The sequence below is a fragment of the Symphalangus syndactylus genome, chromosome 5 (assembly GCF_028878055.3).
Source record: "Symphalangus syndactylus isolate Jambi chromosome 5, NHGRI_mSymSyn1-v2.1_pri, whole genome shotgun sequence".
Lineage (NCBI taxonomy): Eukaryota > Metazoa > Chordata > Mammalia > Primates > Hylobatidae > Symphalangus > Symphalangus syndactylus.
The window spans coordinates 120,936,572-120,953,934 of NC_072427.2; the positions used below are offsets into that span (position 1 = coordinate 120,936,572).

Genomic DNA, 17,363 nt, shown 5'->3' on the forward strand with positions numbered 1-17,363 from the left:
GCATATATTTTTCCAGAGGCCTCTTTCAATGTCAGCCTCCTCATCTCTCAGTACCAAATATAATTGTCTCCAGAGCATTCCAGGGTGGGGGAAAAAAAGCAACATCAGCAAAGAAAAGGTCAGCTAAGCATACTGAGACTTTCAGCTTCCTGTATTACACAGAACTTGCACCAGGAGGCAGCATAGAATGCAGGAAACAACACTGGGGAAGAATGAACGCGGAGCAGGCTAAACCTGCAACTGCTACGCAGACTTCCCTTTGCTAATGAAATTCCAGGTGATACTGGCCACCTGAAGAAGGATCCCAGAAGGGATAATAATCTGCTGACAGGTGGCAGAGGAGTGCCTCTGAGATGCTTATCAGCTCTACTGTAAGCTACATATTGAAGGAGGGAGGCAGCTGGCACAGCACAAGGAAGGGCAAATGGTCAGAGCTAGCAAGGACCTGGTGAAGAGGGGGACTCGGGAGCAGTCAAGAATCCTGACTCTGACCACGTTAAACTGTGTGACTTGGGAAGTTGTTAAATGCCTGAGTCTCCGTTTCCTCATCTGTAAAACAGGGATAATAATTATACTTTATTACCAAGATCAAATGACTTTCTATGTGTCAGGCACTGCTCTAAGTGCTTTACAAATTCTTGTTAAATAAATAAGAATTTGTCACTGTGGGCCGGGCGCGATGACTCATGCCTGTAATCTCAGCACTTTGGGAGGCAGAGGTGGGCGGATCACGAGGTCAAGAAATCGAGACCATCCTGGCCAACATGGCGAAGCCCTGTCTCTACAAAAAATACAAAAATTAGCTGGGCGTGGTGGCGGGCGCCTGTAATCCCAGCTACTTGGGAGGCTGAGGCAGGAGAATCGCTTGAACCCGGGAGGTGGAGGTTGCAGTGAGCCGAGATTGCGCCACTGCACTCCAGCCTGGGTGACAGAGTGAGACTCCATCTCAAAAAAAAAAAAAGAAAAAAAAAGAATGTCACTGTATCTCTGTGAAGGGGACAGGAGAAGAAGAAGGTGTCCCATTTGATGAACACTGAGGCCACACAACAAACGTATCTTCTCGCCCTATGCTCACCAAGTAACTTCTAATTTGGCTCCCATTGCCAGGTTTTCACTTTTATCTGTTATCTGTGAATTGGGCTAATGGATCAGTTCCCACCACTTTGCTCCAATCTGACTGCTTCTATATATGCTGATAAGATCAAATTTCCAGTCCAGAGCTCCCACAGTTTAGGGCTGGGAACTAGACTCTGGATGGTGACCACACTGACACCCAGCCAGTCTAAGAGGTGCTGTTTTGCAGGTCAACTACCACTCCCTTGAAGAACTTTCTGTCTGCTTTCTATCTGCCACAATAACATGGGCACTATGCCGACACTCCTTCTTATCTAAAACTCAATGGCTGCCAGCCCATCCGCCCATGGAGCTGCCTTCAATTTTCCAGAAGGGCCCACCCTAGAGAAGATGCTGCCAACACCCCCAGCCAGGCTTCCTTCTGAATTCCTAGGGAACACATGACGAGGGAGGGAAGCTGAGTTAAGGATGAACAAGGACAGTTTTCTATTTGGATTCTCTCTCTGGTTTTACTGTATGAATTTCACGATCTAATATCTTCCAAATAATTGGTGTTTTTCTCTTTTTCCTTTCTCAAGGCATTTCCTGGGAATTCAAGTTCAGCCCCGAATTGTCCCTCTGGGCAATTCTGGTAAAGACCACGAGGCAACCCCTGGGAGGAGCAGTAGCCATAACAGGATCCCTCCACAGCAACCCCAGGGCTAAGACCAGTGGGTGCAAAACACCTTCTTCACCAGGTGACGCCAGTGCCTCAACTCCTGCAGTGGTCAATACGGTCAATACTAAGTTCACAAACATGAGAACTTCCTGATATCATCACAGAAGGAATGAAAATGCAATTGGGGTGGCTGGTACATATTAGAATAAGGCTGGTTCTCCTGGGAGGAAAGAGGTGATTATTCTATGTCTTCCAATGGAATAAAAATTCTTGCCAAAGCTGTGGACTGGTTTTTAAAGCACCTCTATCCTGTGGTGATCTAATAACCCTGGGTATGTAGAAGGAAGATCTAATGTATAAATCTACTGGTAGATGCAGAAAATCTTTCTTGACGGCTATACAAGACATGGGAGTGGGCCTAGGTAATTAAGGTCGAGAGACTTACTTTTCATTGCACATTCTTTTGTACTCTTTGACCTTTTTCTATCTGCATTTTAAATAATAATAATTATTATCATGTTGCTATTGTTAAGACTAGAAGGCTAACAGACCTCTTAGCGTTTTCTGAATCAAAGTGGAACAATGACTGTGGGAAGAACAAGAACTTCATAGAAATGTTGTGATGATAAAATGCCAAATGTGAAAGCTTCTTAGAAAGCAAAAGAGCTGTTGTTTTATTTTTAAATTCTCAACACTCCTTCATATTTGTTTGCTTTAATTTCTCACAGTAACTTTTGAGTTTTGTGAGATGGGTATTATTTGCAGCTGAAATAGAGCAAAATAACATTTGCTCAGAGAGGTTAAGTCACCTGCATCAAGACTTACAGTTTCATAATGGCTGGTGTCAACCTGCCATTCTCCTACCTAAGAGAAGCTCAAAGGCTGCTGCCATGGGTGCCAGTGCATGCCAGGAGGTCACAGAGCCAGACAGGAAAGTTCCCAGAGTTCAGGACTAACCTGCAAGATCATAGAGTTCGGTGTCAGAGGCACTGGCCAAAGCTTCTTCCAGTTCTGGGTCAAGGGTCACTTTTTCTTCTTTACGAGTTTCTACAGGTTTTTCTTTAGGGATAAAGACTCTCCCTTTAAATCAGAAGAAAAACAAAAAGATTGAGTACTACTGCCTTATTGGTAGAGCAAGTAGACTGAGCAGAGAATGCAGTTCTGGCCATTGAGACCCATATGATTACGCTAGTTCATATCCAACTGAGATTCCTGGATTGCCAGGATAGTGCCAACATCAGTAAGTCACTGTCAGAGGGAAGGAACACTGGAGGAGGAATGCTGCATTCTGCCACACTGAGATCTGAGACTATAGTCCTTAAACATAGAGGGAAATGGTGGCTTCTACCCCTCTCCTATTGGCAGTACTGCCCTTGGGTCTGGGCAGGAGAGGCCCTGCCCTGAGTCGTGCACTTTAGAGGACCCCATACTAGTCTTCCTGTGGCTGCACCTCTCCCCTCCAGGGGAGAAACCATGAGGCCAAAGGGATATTCCCATCTAGCATATACGCCACTTTCTAGACCACACTTCAGGTACCTAGGACCCTGGAATGCCTTGCCCAAAGAGCCCTGAGCCTGCCTCTAGGGCCTCCATAAACCCCTTCCCATGTCTGTCCTCCAGAAGGCAGGTCACGCTGCTGGGTGTGTACCCCCAGGTCAAGGGGAGGCTATTTGTGGGGGAGCCTGGATGAAGCTTGGATATGTGGGCTTGGGTGTCCAACATGTGTGTTTGAGGCCCTGGCAGTGTGGGACGGATCAATATCCTCGCATAGAACTCTTGGAAGTCCAAGAATACTGGCCTTCTAGGTATATCTAAAGGAGGATACAACATATTTTAATGGTTTGTTAGCTTTAAAATATTTGGAAAATGTGTAATGTGGGCTTCTATTTGTATTCTTGCCTTGGACCCTGCAAATATTAGGGGCAGGTTCGTCTAAACAGCACCAGGAGTTCCTGAGTAACAAACTGGTGATCCCCTGGAGTGCTCCCTCTAAATTGGGAATGCAGACAACTAGCATGCCATATCTGGGGTCAGGTGGGCTAGTGTAGTGACCTGGGGACATAGCCACCTCTCTAGAGTCACCAAAGCAGGCATGATTGTAAGGAAAAATCAGGGTCACTATACTTGGAGATAGTGGGGGTCTGTGAGCAGCAAGACATTCTGTGTTTCCCACAGATGCATCCTCTGCCACCATCTCCCACTTCATCCTGTCAGTCAGATTCCATTTATTTTGTCCCCCACTCACTTCTGAAAATGCTGATATCTATTCCCTAACTCCCAGCTCAAACTTCTGGACTGATGAAATAACATTGCTGTACCCAGGAGGATGGCACAGTTACTGCTCCTAACTTTGAGCCAGGCCAACACATCCACATCCCACACGTGCACCATGGACATTCTAGAGCCATGATCAAAACATCCCAGAGCATTCATATTCCTTTCTAATTCTTCACAGCTTTTGACTCTTGGTTTCTCTCTTTTTTGAAGCTGCTCTGACTTTTGGGGCATAATCTTTGAAATTGTTCTCTTCCATTTTGATCTACAGAGTTCCCTAAATGCTCATCTCGCTCCAGTTTCAGCCCATTGGGACGCAAGTTCTCTCCAGGTCTCCTTGGCTAGCCCGGCTTATCCCACTCCTATGGGAAAAGAAAGGGTCCAACCCAAAGTCAATAACCCTCATGCATGAGAATTCTCCAGGAGACTTCCCTGATTACAACGGCTGTGTATTTCCTGTTTCACCATATTGTTAAATGGCTGGATAAGCAAACAGGAGTGTGTCAGAGCTGGGCACTCCAAAGACAGGAAAGAAAGGCACTGCTTGTGGTCAGTCTGGGGCATCCTGGCAACAAGGTCGTTATCACTGACATGCACCCTACTTCCTGCCTTGGGATCACTTTAGCCATCACATTTCTCAGAAAGAAGGAAAATACACTGGGAAACAAATTAGGAGGATGGCCAGAAGATAGAAAATGGAAAAAGAAATCAACCAATCAATAACATCTCAAATACTGGGGCTCATCTCAGACTTAACATTCCTAGCGTCTATGGCCTGAAACATTTTCTTTCTGGCCAAGATGATCTTAGGTCTAGAGTCAAAATAGGATTTCTTTCTTTCTTTCTTTGTTTTTAAAGACAGGGTCTCACTCCGTCACCCAGGCTGGAGTGCAGTGGTGCAATCATAACTCACTGTAACCTTGACCTTCTGGGCTCAAGCAGTCCTCCTGCCTTGGCCTCCCAAAGTGCTGGGATTACAGGCATGCCCAACCTAATATAGGATTTTCTAGGTTCCTCTTTCCTGGTACTAAACACGAGGTACACAGCTATTGGTATTCAGGAGAACTGCTGATGCAGATCCATTCCTGGAGGTCCAACCAAATAACAAGTTCTTTTTTTTTTTTTTTTTTTTGAGTCGGAGTCTTGCTGTGTCACCCAGGCTGGAGTGCAGTGGCGCAGTCTCGGCTCACTGCAAACTCCGCCTCCCGGGTTCACGCCATTCTCCTGCCTCAGCCTCTCGGAGTAGCTGGGACTACAGGCGCCCGCCACCACGCCCGGCTAATTTTTTGTATTTTTAGTAGAGACGGGGTTTCACTGTGGTCTCGATCTCCTGACCTCGTGATCCACCCGCCTCGGCCTCCCAAAGTGCTGGGATTACAAGCGTGAGCCACCGCGCCCGGCCTCCAAATAACAAGTTCTAAGCAAAGCTCTGCACCAGAGTAAAATGTAGCCCAGGAACCTGAGGTGAGCCAGTACATAGTATTCAGAACTGCAGTTGTGCAGCCTCTCTTGAGGACCTCATATCAGCCTCCCGCTGCTCTTGGATAGCTCACTGGTCCTTCTAGGGCCCCTGCATACTCTTCACTCTGCTCTGCTGCTCTGATTAGAAAACTTGCTCCCTGCTCACTTTATTCAGTTGTGCTACTTCTCAACCTTCTCCTAAGCTACACTATGCAACCATATATCCCTTTTATATCTCTATTACTCAGAGAGCTCTTAAGTTCCTAACTCCCCCACCAACCATCTGGAGATTAATCTTGATCATGAGATAATTTACCATAGCCACTCCTCAGACCTCTACATTAAGAACAAAAGATAACAGCTTTCCCCTTATTATGCTGTCACTACTTGATGTTAATTGGGACTTTATTGAAGATTTGACATTATAATTCTTTTCACAATTAAATTAGTCCAATAGCAACTATGCTGCTACAGAAACAGATCCATATTTTCACAGTAATCCTTGATTATTTGCCTGGTTTGTCACTGTTCACCATTACTCTATTTATTTATTATTTTCTTGGAGACAGAATCTCACTTTATCACCCAGGCTGGAGTGCAGTGGCAGGATCATAGCTCATGGCAATCCTGAACTCCTGGGTTCATGGGATCCTTCCACCTCAGCCTCCCAAAGTGCTGGGATTACAGGTGTGAGCCACTGCATGTGGCCCAATTTTACTTTCTTAATGACATTCTCAATGGTGCGTGATCCACTGAATGTGCACAATACAGAGGGTAGCCTCGGCATTATGTGAGACAAGGCAGTAGCACTCTGCCTCATGCCAACTAGGAGCTGGATGCTCCTGCTCCCACTGCTACAGTACAGATTTCTGAGATGCCATTCACTTGAATCCATGTTTATCAAGTGCCTCCCGTGCCAGTTTCTGTGCCAGGATAAAAAAAAGACCCTATCACATGAAAACATGCAAAAACCAAAGTAAGTAAAGTGATGAACATTGTTACAGTGCTGTGAAAGCAATAAGTAGCTGTCATGATAGAAAGAAGAGAGGTCAGAGAAAGCCTGAGTCCCTGAAATTTAAGCTGAGACCCTTAGGATGTAAAAAATGGCAACATGAGTCAGAAGGAAGAGTCCATGAGAAGACCAGCCTGAGAGAGGAAAAGAACTGAGCAGGTTCAGGGAAGTGAATGAAGACAGTGGGGGCTGAGGATTAGCAAGGGAAGGCCAGCTGCAGGTAGAGAGCTGGATGGAGGCTATATCTACTTTAAAGACCACAGTAAGGATTTGAGACTTTAAGAAGGGAAATGCCAAGATTTGGTTTGTTTGTTTGTTTATTTATTTTGAGACAGGATTCCACTCTGTTGCCCAAGCTGTAGTGCAGTGGCATGATCATGGCTCACTGCAGCTTTGACCTCCTGGGTTCAAGCGACCCTCCCATATCAGCTCCTAAGTAACTGGGAACACGGGTGCGCCATCATGCTTGGCTAATTTTTGTATTTTTTGTAGAGATGGGGTTTTGCCATGTTTCCCAGGCTGGTCTTGAACTCCTGGGCTCAAGTGATTCTCCTGCCTCAGCCTCCCAAAGTGCAGAAATTACAGGTGTGAGCCACTGCGCCCAGCCGACATGATCTGATTTGTATTATAAAAAGATTGTAGTTGCTGTGAGGTTATCAATAATTCCATTAGAATCTTAGGGCTCAAGTCACTGTCTATAGCTGAGGAAGCTGGACAGGCTATTGATAGTCACTCTTCCTCCCAAGGGGAGCACAGGGTCAGGAGCTAAGGAGGAGGGTTTCCTATTCTTGGCTCAGAGCTCAATCCTGGCATGGAAAAACAACTCCTTGCTCCTCACAGCCTTCCTAGCTCTGTCATCCTGTTTCTCTCACTAGACTACAAGCTCCTTGAGGGCAGGGCAGGGTCTTATTTGCCTGTGGCTCTAGTATTTGGCCACAAGGCTCTGCACAGAGGAGGCACTCAGTAGATGATGGATGCATGAATGACTGCACTAGACTTTAATGGTAGCCTCTAAGGTTAGGGGTGCAGTGCTAGAGCCATCCTGGACATGGAGCAGAAGGCCTTGAGGGACTTCTGAAGTTGGTAAAGCACCAGGCTAAGAGAAACACGCCAGTGCCTAGGAAACTCTCAGGCATGACACCGCCTCACATTTTCAAAACTTTCTTTGGGGTTCAAGATTTTTTCACTAAACTAATTTGAGAACTATCACACCATAAGTAGTTAGCCTACATATTTGATCATGTTTCTTTTTTCTTTCAATGTACTCTCCCCAACTCATCCTCCCCCGACTAATGGCATCCTATACCATAGCGATACATATATCACAACTGATGAACCGTCATGGACACATCATTATCACCCAATGTCCACAGTTTCCATTAGGGTTCACTCTTGGTGTTACACATCCTATGGGTTTAGCCCAATGTAGAATGACATATGTCCAGCAGCCATGACTCTTTTTAACACTGAATCCAGTTCATGGGCTTATTTTCCATTTCCGGGACAGTTCCCTTGCTTGACCCTCCACGACAATAAAATAAATACTGAATCCAGTTCATGGGCTTATTTCCCATTTCAGGGACAGTTCCCTTGCTTGACCCTCCATGACAATAAAATAAAAAGAGATAATCTTAATTAAGAGTGCCTCTGTTCCAAGATGCTCTGCCTGGTCCTTACCTTTCTTTTCTCCAGTGAAGGGCACAAAGTCCTCTCTATCTTTCTGTTCCAAAGCCTCCTTCTCCAGGTACATGAGGAGGTGCTCGCGGTCAAAGGGGCCAGTGGCTGCCTTCTGTGTCTGGTCTTTCTGTCGAAATCCAGCCGGTAGCATGGCACTCTGACAAGACAGAGGTGTGAGCAGGAAGGAAGACTGCCGGCCTGTACTTTGCTACTTCCTCTTCCACTCCCACTCATTATGTGCTGGGGAAGCAGGAAGGATACCCACGCAGAATGTGCGTGTGAGCTGAGGGCTGGGGGCTCTGGGTCGCCTCTGAGGCCCTACTTGGTATAATGTTCAGCGCTGAGAGGTGGCTCCCAATGAGCTCAAGCAGCGCATAAATGGCTAGAGCAGCCTCTGAGTCTTCTGAAGCTGCCTCCTAAAACATGGAGGCAAAAGACCTCTTTCCTTGTAGATCATGCTTAGGTTTGGCTAGGGCTGCACCCAAGGTGCTCCCAGACAGAAACATGAGACTCTAACAAGGAGCCGACATGGGGAACCCCTCTCCTGCAGAAGCAGCCAAGCTGATAAGTAAATACTATGACGATGTTAATGCCTGCTTGATAAAGCTTTGAGATTCCTTCCTTAAGTTAAAAAACAACAACAACAGAATATCTGTATTTTTAAAAGTAAATACCATATCCAAAGTATCTGACATATCAGAATACCATATATATAATTTTGTTTTAGTTACATTTTTATTTATGGTAAAATCACTATTTTGGATGGCTCCAATTCTTTTTTTTTTTTTTTTTTTTTTTTTTACCATAATTGACTTTTTATTTAAAAAATTACACGGAGCAATTTCCAGCATATCTTTTTTTATAAAAGTACTGCTAATTCTAAGTTTAAGATCATACCAGCAGGTCTGAAGAAAGTGCTTGCCAATCAAACAATATAACAAGCGACTTAGCTTTTCAAGAACTCATAAAAACATTAGAAACTCCATTGAAATGAACTTGGTATCATGATTATAGTCAGTCTAATCTATTCATTGTTGTAAGTTCATCAAAGAGTTCACATTATTTGTGCATTTGAAAGAAATGAGATATTTTTAAAAATCTGCATTTGGGGCCAGGTGTGGTGGCTTAGGCCTATAATCCCAGTACTTTGGGAGGCTGAGGTGGGCAGATCACCTGAGATCAAGAATTCGAGACCAACATGGCCAACCTGGCGAAACACCGTCTCTACTAAAAATACAAAAATCAGCCAGGCATGGTGGCGTGTGTCTATAATCCCAGCTACTTGAGAGGCTGAGGCAGAAGAATCGCTTGAATCTGGGAGGCAGAGGTTGCAGTGAGCCGAGATATTGCCACTGCACTCCAGCCTAGGTGACAGAGTGAGACTGTCTCAAAAAAAAAAAAAATTCTGCATTTGGGGCTAAAAACCTGGTTTAAATACCATCTCTGACACTTACCAGTGTGGAATCTTATATAAATTACCTCTCCATGTCTAGGGGTTAATAAAGTTTACCTCAAGGGCTTCTGTGCCCAGAGAAATATATGACTCAGAAAAAACTCAGTAAGATTTGCTCTCTTTTCCTCTTTCCTTCTTTTTCCCCTAAACCAGACTAGTCCTTTCTCAACCAATGGAAAATGTTTCCCCCCATTTACATTGGGCTGGTTTTTGAGAAATACATTTGCAGTATCACACTGTAGTGGCTCTGAGGTTCTCTATGAATTTGTAAACACAGGTGACCCAGAACCAATCAGAGGAAGAAAAGAAAATGTGCATTCAGAGCTAAGGGATTTCTACCATTGTTTAAGGACCAAGCCATGCCTTTTATCCATACTATCATTAACCACTCTGCTTCAGTTCCATGTCACTAACCTCAGGATCTAGGTCATCTAGAACATTTTCCAACTGTTTCAGTTCCTCTTCTGAGAGTTTGCCAAGAAGCTCATCTTCATCAATGTTCTTGTATTTCTCCAGCTCTTTTTGAAAGGGGAGTGCCATGGCTTCTTATATGCCTTTCATATGGGCCATGCACATTTAAATGGTCCAGTTTCCTGAGACTTCAGAATACTGTTAATAAAAAAGAAACACAATAAAAAATAATCTCCATCCTGTAAACAGGACTTATTAACAGGAGACAGAAGTATGCCTCCAATGGAGCCTACTGTATTGAACAAATAATTCAACAAAAAGGTAATATTCCCTTCATTTGCAGAGCAACCTGACAGCTTACAAAGTGTTTTCACATATTTCACTTATTTTGATCTTTACAACAATCCTGTGAGGAAGCCCATGCCGATATCATCATTCCCATTTTATAGATGACAGTTCTGAGGTGACAGTGGCCTACTGCCTTGCTCGAGGTCACAGAGCTGGGATGGGTGAGCCCCGCCTTCTGATTCCCAGCATAGTGGGTGCTTTTCCATTATACTACTCTGCCTTCCCTGGCTCTCCATAGAAAAACAGGGGAGAACAATGCACTAATTGTAAGGCAGTTGTAAGAAGCATACTTGTGTCTTTTCAGGGAGAGAGTGATGTGAAGAATACAAAATGGGATTCATTCAGGAACGAGAGTTTGGAACGTCTATGTGAGAAAGCATTATCCAGTAACTCCACTGCAATTAAACTAAGTGCGATTCTAAAATCCTGGCCACATGATCACTCTCTCTATTTTTCTCCTTGCTTTGTTTTCCACTCTATTTCTAGTCCCATTTCCCTTTTGTTCTACCTATTCATTCTTTATACCCCCAGGCCGTTCTTCTCTCAACCTTTATTTTTTATACCATCTCACTTCTAAATTTTCACTCAAAATGCAATTTTTACTCAATCCCTTTCTCCTTGCAGAGGATTCTACAGATCTTCCTTTGAAAGATAATACTCATTCAGGAAACGGTAATGTACTTCACTGACTATGTTTCTCCTTAGTATTACCACCAATCACATCTTTCATGCCAATAAATATTTGTTATATACCTACTATTTGCCAGGCATAGTTCCAGCAAACAGAAATACAAAGATAAACAAGATATGCCCCCTTTCCCCAAGAAGATCACAGCTTAGTGAGACAGGCACACAAATAGCAATAATGGCATAAGTATTAGACGTAATGTATAAAGTAGGTTTAAAAACACATGAGGAGGCCAGGCACATTGGCTCATGCCTGTAATCCCAGCACTTTGGGAGGCCGAGGCAGGTGGATCACCTGAGGTCAGGAGTTTGACACCAGCCTGACCAATATGGTGAAACCCCATCTCTACTAAAAATACAAAAATTAGCTGGGTGCGGTGGCATGTGCTTGTAGTCCCAGCTACTTGGGAGGCTGAGGCAGGAGAATTGCTTGAACCTGGGAGGCAGAGGTTGCAGTGCTGAGATGGCATCACTGCTCTCCAGCCTGGGTGACAGAGTGAGACTCTGTCTCAAAAAAAAAAAAAATTATATTTATCAAAGTGCCCCCTCTCCCCAAGATCACAGCTTAGTGAGACTCTCACACAAACGGCAATAATGCCATAAGTATTAGACATAATGTTTAAAGTAGTTTGAAAACACATGGGAAACTAATCACTGAGTAAGTGGGGGAATTTTGAGGGGAAACTGAAAAAGAGGCTGTGTTTGAGCATTGAAAGAAGAGGTCATAAGGTGGATATGAATGGGCAAGTGTCATTCTAGGAAAAGGGAACAGCACAAAGGGGTGCAGGGTAAGACAGTAAATGATATGCTGGTAGAGCAGGTGGCGTGGCTAGAGAGGGGGATTCATGGAGGAAAGGAGAGGAAGGAACTAAAGACGAGGATGGGACATCTGTGAAGGGCCTTCCTTCTGCGCCTTGCTAAGGGACCTGAACTTTATTCTGTTGGGAATGGCAAGCCACAGCAGCTTCTTAAAGTAGGGAGTGATCTGAGCACGTCAATCTTTTTTTATGAGTTCAAATCATAAGAATGAAGAATGAATGATTTCCGGCCAAGATGGCCGAATAGGAACAGCTCCGGTCTCCAGCTCCCAGCCCCAGCGACACAGAAGACGGGTGATTTCTGCATTTCTGCTTGAGGTACCGGTTTCATCTCACTAGGGAGTGCCTAACAGTGGGTTCAGGACAGTCGGTGAAGCGCACTGTGCGCGAGCCGAAGCAGGGCGAGGCATTGCCTCACTCGGGAAGCGCAAGGGGTCAGGGAGTTCCCTTTCCTAGTCAAAGAAAGGGAAAACAGACGGCACCTGGAATATCGGGTCAGTCCCGTCCTAATACTGCGCTTTTCCAACGGGCCTGGAAAACGGCACACTAGGAGATTGTGTCCCGCACCTGGCTCGGAGGGTCCTATGCCCACGGAGTCTCGCTGATTGCTAGCACAGCAGTCTGAGATCACGCTGCAAGGCGGCAACGAGGCTGGGGGAGGGGCGCCCGCCATTGCCCAGGCTTGCTTAGGTAAACAAAGCAGCCAGGAAGCTCGAACTGGGTGGAGCCCACCACAGCTCAAGGAGGCCCGCCTGCCTCTGTAGGCTCCACCTCTGGGGGCAGGGCACAGACAACCAAAAACTCAGCGAGAACCTCCACAGCCTTAAATGTCCCTGTCTGACGTGGTTCTCCCAGCACGCAGCTTGTGATCTGAGAACGGACAGACTGCCTCCTAAAGTGGGTCCCTCACCCCTGAGCAGCCTAACTGGGAGGCACCCCCCCAGTGGGACAGACTGACACCTCATTCAACCGGGTACTCCTCTGAGACAAAACTTTCAGAGGAACTATCAGACAGCTGAATTTGTGGTCTCACGAAAATCCGCTGTTCTGCAGCCACCGGTGCTGACACCCAGCCAAGCAGGGTCTGGAGTGGACCTCTAGTAAACTCCAACAGACCTGCAGCTGAGGGTCTTGTCTGGTAGAAGGAAAATTAACAAACAGAAAGGACATCCACACCAAAAACCCATCTGTACATCACCATCATCGAAGACAAAAAGTAGACAAAACCACAAAGATGGGGAAAAAACAGACCAAAAAAACTGGAAACTCTAAAAAACAGAGCACCTCTCCTCCTCCAAAGGAACGCAGTTCCTCACCAGCAACGGAACAAAGCTGGATGGAGGATGACTTTGATGAGTTGAGAGAAGAAGGCTTCAGACGATCAAACTACTCTGAGCTACGAGAGGAAATTCAAAACAATAGCAAAGAAGTTAAAAACTTTGAAAAAAAATTAGAAGAATGGATAACTAGAATAACCAATGGAGAGAAGGGCTTCAAGGAGATGATGGAGCTGAAAGCCAAGTTTCGAGAACTACGCGAAGAATGCAGAAGCCTGAGTAGCAGATGCGATCAACTGGAAGAAAGGGTATCGCTGATAGAAGATGAAATGAATGAAATGAAGAGAGAAGGGAAGTTTAGAGAAAAAAGAATAAAAAGAAATGAACAAAGCCTCCAAGAAATTTGGGACTATGTGAAAAGACCAAACCTACGTCTGATTGGTGTACCTGAAAATGATGGGGAGAATGGAACCAAGTTGGAAAACACTCTGCAAGATATTATCCAGGAGAACTTCCCCAATCTAGCAAGGCAGGCCAGCATTCAGATTCAGGAAATACAGAGAACGCCACAAAGATACTCCTCGAGAAGGGCAACTCCAAGACACATAATTGTCAGATTCACCAAAGTGGAAATGAAGGAAAAAATGTTAAGGGCAGCCAGAGAGAAAGGTCGGGTTACCCACAAAGGGAAGCCCATCAGACTAACAGCTGATCTCTCAGCAGAAACTCTACAAGCCAGAAGAGAGTGGGGGCCGATATTCAACATTCTTAAAGAAAAGAATTTTCAACCCAGAATTTCCTATCCCGCCAAACTAAGCTTCATAAGTGAAGGAGAAATAAAATACTTTACAGACAAGCAAACGCTGAGAGATTTTGTCACCACCAGGCCTGCCCTAAAAGAGCTCCTGAAGGAAGCACTAAACATGGAAAGGAACAACCGGTACCAGCCCCTGCAAAAACATGCCAAATTGTAAAGACCATCGAGGCTAGGAAGAAACTATAGCAACTAACGAGCAAAATAACCAACTAACATCATAATGACAGGATCAGATTCACACATAACAATATTCACGTTAAATGTAAATGGGCTAAATGCTCCAATCAAAAGACACAGACTGGCAAACTGGATAAGGAGTCAGGACCCATCAGTGTGCTGTATTCAGGAAACCCATCTCACGTGCAGAGACACACATAGACTCAAAATAAAGGGATGGAGGAAGATCTATCAAGCAACTGGAAAACAAAAAAAGGCAGGGGTTGCAATCCTAGTCTCTGATAAAATAGACTTTAAACCAACAAAGATCAAAAGAGACAAAGAAGGCCATTACATAATGGTAAAGGGATCAATTCAACAAGAAGAGCTAACTATCCTAAATATATATGCACCCAACACAGGAGCACCCAGATTCATAAAGCAAGTCCTCAGTGACCTACAAAGGGACTTAAACTCCCACACAATAATAATGGGAGATTTTAACACCCCACTGTCAGCATTAGACAGATCAACGAGACAGAAAGTTAACAAGGATATCCAGGAATTGAACTCAGCTCTACATAAAGTGGACCTAATAGACATCTACAGAACTCTCCACCCCAAATCAACAGAATATACATTTTTTTCAGCACCACACCACACCTATTCCAAAATTGACCACATAGTTGGAAGTAAAGCTCTTCTCAGCAAATGTAAAAGAACAGAGATTATAACAAACTGTCTCTCAGACCACAGTGCAATCAAACTAGAACTCAGGGTTAAGAAACTCAGTCAAAACCGCTCAACTACATGGAAACTGAACAACCTGCTCCTGAATGACTATTGGGTACATAATGAAATGAAGGCAGAAATAAAGATGTTCTTTGAAACCAACGAGAACAAAGACACAACATACAAGAACCTCTGGGACACGTTCAAAGCAGTGTGTAGAGGGAAATTTATAGCACTAAATGCCCACAAGAGAAAGCAGGAAAGATCCAAAATTGACACCCTAACATCACAATTAAAAGAACTAGAAAAGCAAGAGCAAACACATTCAAAAGCTAGCAGAAGGCTAGAAATAACTAAAATCAGAGCAGAACTGAAGGAAATAGAGACACAAAAAACCCTTCAAAAAATTAATGAATCTAGGAGCTGGTTTTTTGAAAAGATCAACAAAATTTATGGACCGCTAGCAAGACTAATAAAGAAGAAAAGAGAGAAGAATCAAATAGATGCAATAAAAAACGAAAAAGGGGATATCACCACCGATCCCACAGAAATACAATCTACCATCAGAGAATACTACAAACACCTCTATGCAAATAAACTAGAAAATCTGGAAGAAATGGATAAATTCCTCGACAAATACACCCTCCCAAGACTAAACCAGGAAGAAGTTGAATCTCTGAATAGACCAATAACAGGTTCTGAAATTGTGGCAATAATCAATAGCTTACCAACCAAAAAGAGTCCAGGACCTGATGGATTCACAGCTGAATTCTACCAGAGGTACAAGGAGGAACTGGTACCATTCCTTCTGAAACTATTCCAATCGATAGAAAAAGAGGGAATCCTCCCTAACACATTTTACGAAGCCAGCATCGTCCTGATACCAAAACCTGGCAGAGACATAACCAAAAAAGAGAATTTCAGACCAATATCCTTGATGAACATTGATGCAAAAATCCTCAATAAAATACTGGCAAACCGAATCCAGCAACACATCAAAAAGCTTATCCACCATGATCAAGTGGGCTTCATCCCTGGGATGCAAGGCTGGTTCAACATACGCAAATCAATAAATGTAATCCAGCATATAAACAGAACCAAAGACAAAAACCACATGATTATCTCAATAGATGCAGAAAAGGCCTTTGACAAAATTCAACAACCCTTCATGCTAAAAACTCTCAATAAATTAGGTATTGATGGGACGTATCTCAAAATAATAAGAGCTATCTACAACAAACCCACAGCCAATATCATACTGAATGGGCAAAAACTGGAAGCATTCCCTCTGAAAACTGGCACAAGACAGGGATGCCCTCTCTCACCGCTCCTATTCAACATAGTGCTGGAAGTTCTGGCCAGAGCAATCAGGCAGGAGAAGGAAATAAAGGGTATTCAATTAGGAAAAGAGGAAGTCAAATTGTCCCTGTTTGCAGATGACATGATTGTATATCTAGAAAACCCCATTGTCTCAGCCCAAAATCTCCTTAAGCTGATTAGCAACTTCAGCAAAGTCTCAGGATACAAAATTAATGTACAAAAATCACAAGCATTCTTGTACACCAATAACAGACAAACAGAGAGCCAAATCATGAGTGAACTCCCATTCACAATTGCTTCAAAGAGAATAAAATACCTAGGAATCCAACTTACCAGGGATGTGAAGGACCTCTTCAAGGAGAACTACAAACCACTGCTCAATGAAATAAAAGAGGATACAAACAAATGGAAGAACATTCCATGCTCATGGGTTGGAAGAATCAATATCGTGAAAATGGCCATACTGCCCAAGGTAATTTATAGATTCAATGCCATCCCCATCAAGCTACCAATGACTTTCTTCACAGAATTGGAAAAAACTACTTTAAAGTTCATATGGAACCAAAAAAGAGCCCGCATCGCCAAGTCAATCCTAAGCCAAAAGAACAAAGCTGGAGGCATCACGCTACCTGACTTTAAACTATACTACAAGGCTACAGTAGCCAAAACAGCATGGTACTGGTACCACAACAGAGACATAGATCAATGGAACAGAACAGAGCCCTCAGAAATGATGCCGCATAGCTACAACTATCTGATCTTTGACAAACCTTACAAAAACAAGAAATGGGGAAAGGATTCCCTATTTAATAAATGGTGCTGGGAAAACTGGCTAGCCATATGTAGAAAGCTGCAACTGGATCCCTTCCTTACACCTTATACAAAAATTAATTCAAGATGGATTAAAGACTTATATGTTAGACCTAAAACCATTAAAATCCTACAAGAAAACCTAGGCAATACCATTCAGGACATAGGCGTGGGCAAGGACTTCATGTCTAAAACACCAAAAGCAATGGCAACAAAAGCCAAAATCGACAAATGGGATCTCATTAAACTAAAGAGCTTCTGCACAGCAAAAGAAACTATCATCAGAGTGAACAGGCAACCTACACAATGGGAGAAAATTTTTGCAACCTACTCATCTGACAAAGGGCTAATATCCAGAATCTACAATGAACTCAAACA

The 17,363-nt window shown here is 43.9% G+C and overlaps 1 protein-coding gene across 3 annotated transcripts in view; it reads right to left on the reverse strand.

Moving 5' to 3' along the window:
• TMOD2 (tropomodulin 2) overlaps positions 1–17,363 on the reverse strand; it is a 70,572-nt gene that overhangs the window by 39,231 nt on the left and 13,978 nt on the right. For all 3 annotated transcript variants that reach the window (XM_055279143.2, XM_055279142.2, XM_063640691.1), the window contains exons 2-4: positions 10,024–10,218; positions 8,157–8,313; positions 2,690–2,812 (exon numbers count right to left, since the gene is read on the reverse strand). In XM_055279143.2, the coding sequence (XP_055135118.1) occupies positions 2,690–2,812; positions 8,157–8,313; positions 10,024–10,149 (406 nt within the window). In that variant the 5' untranslated portion in view covers positions 10,150–10,218. The remainder of the gene's footprint in view (positions 1–2,689; positions 2,813–8,156; positions 8,314–10,023; positions 10,219–17,363) is intronic.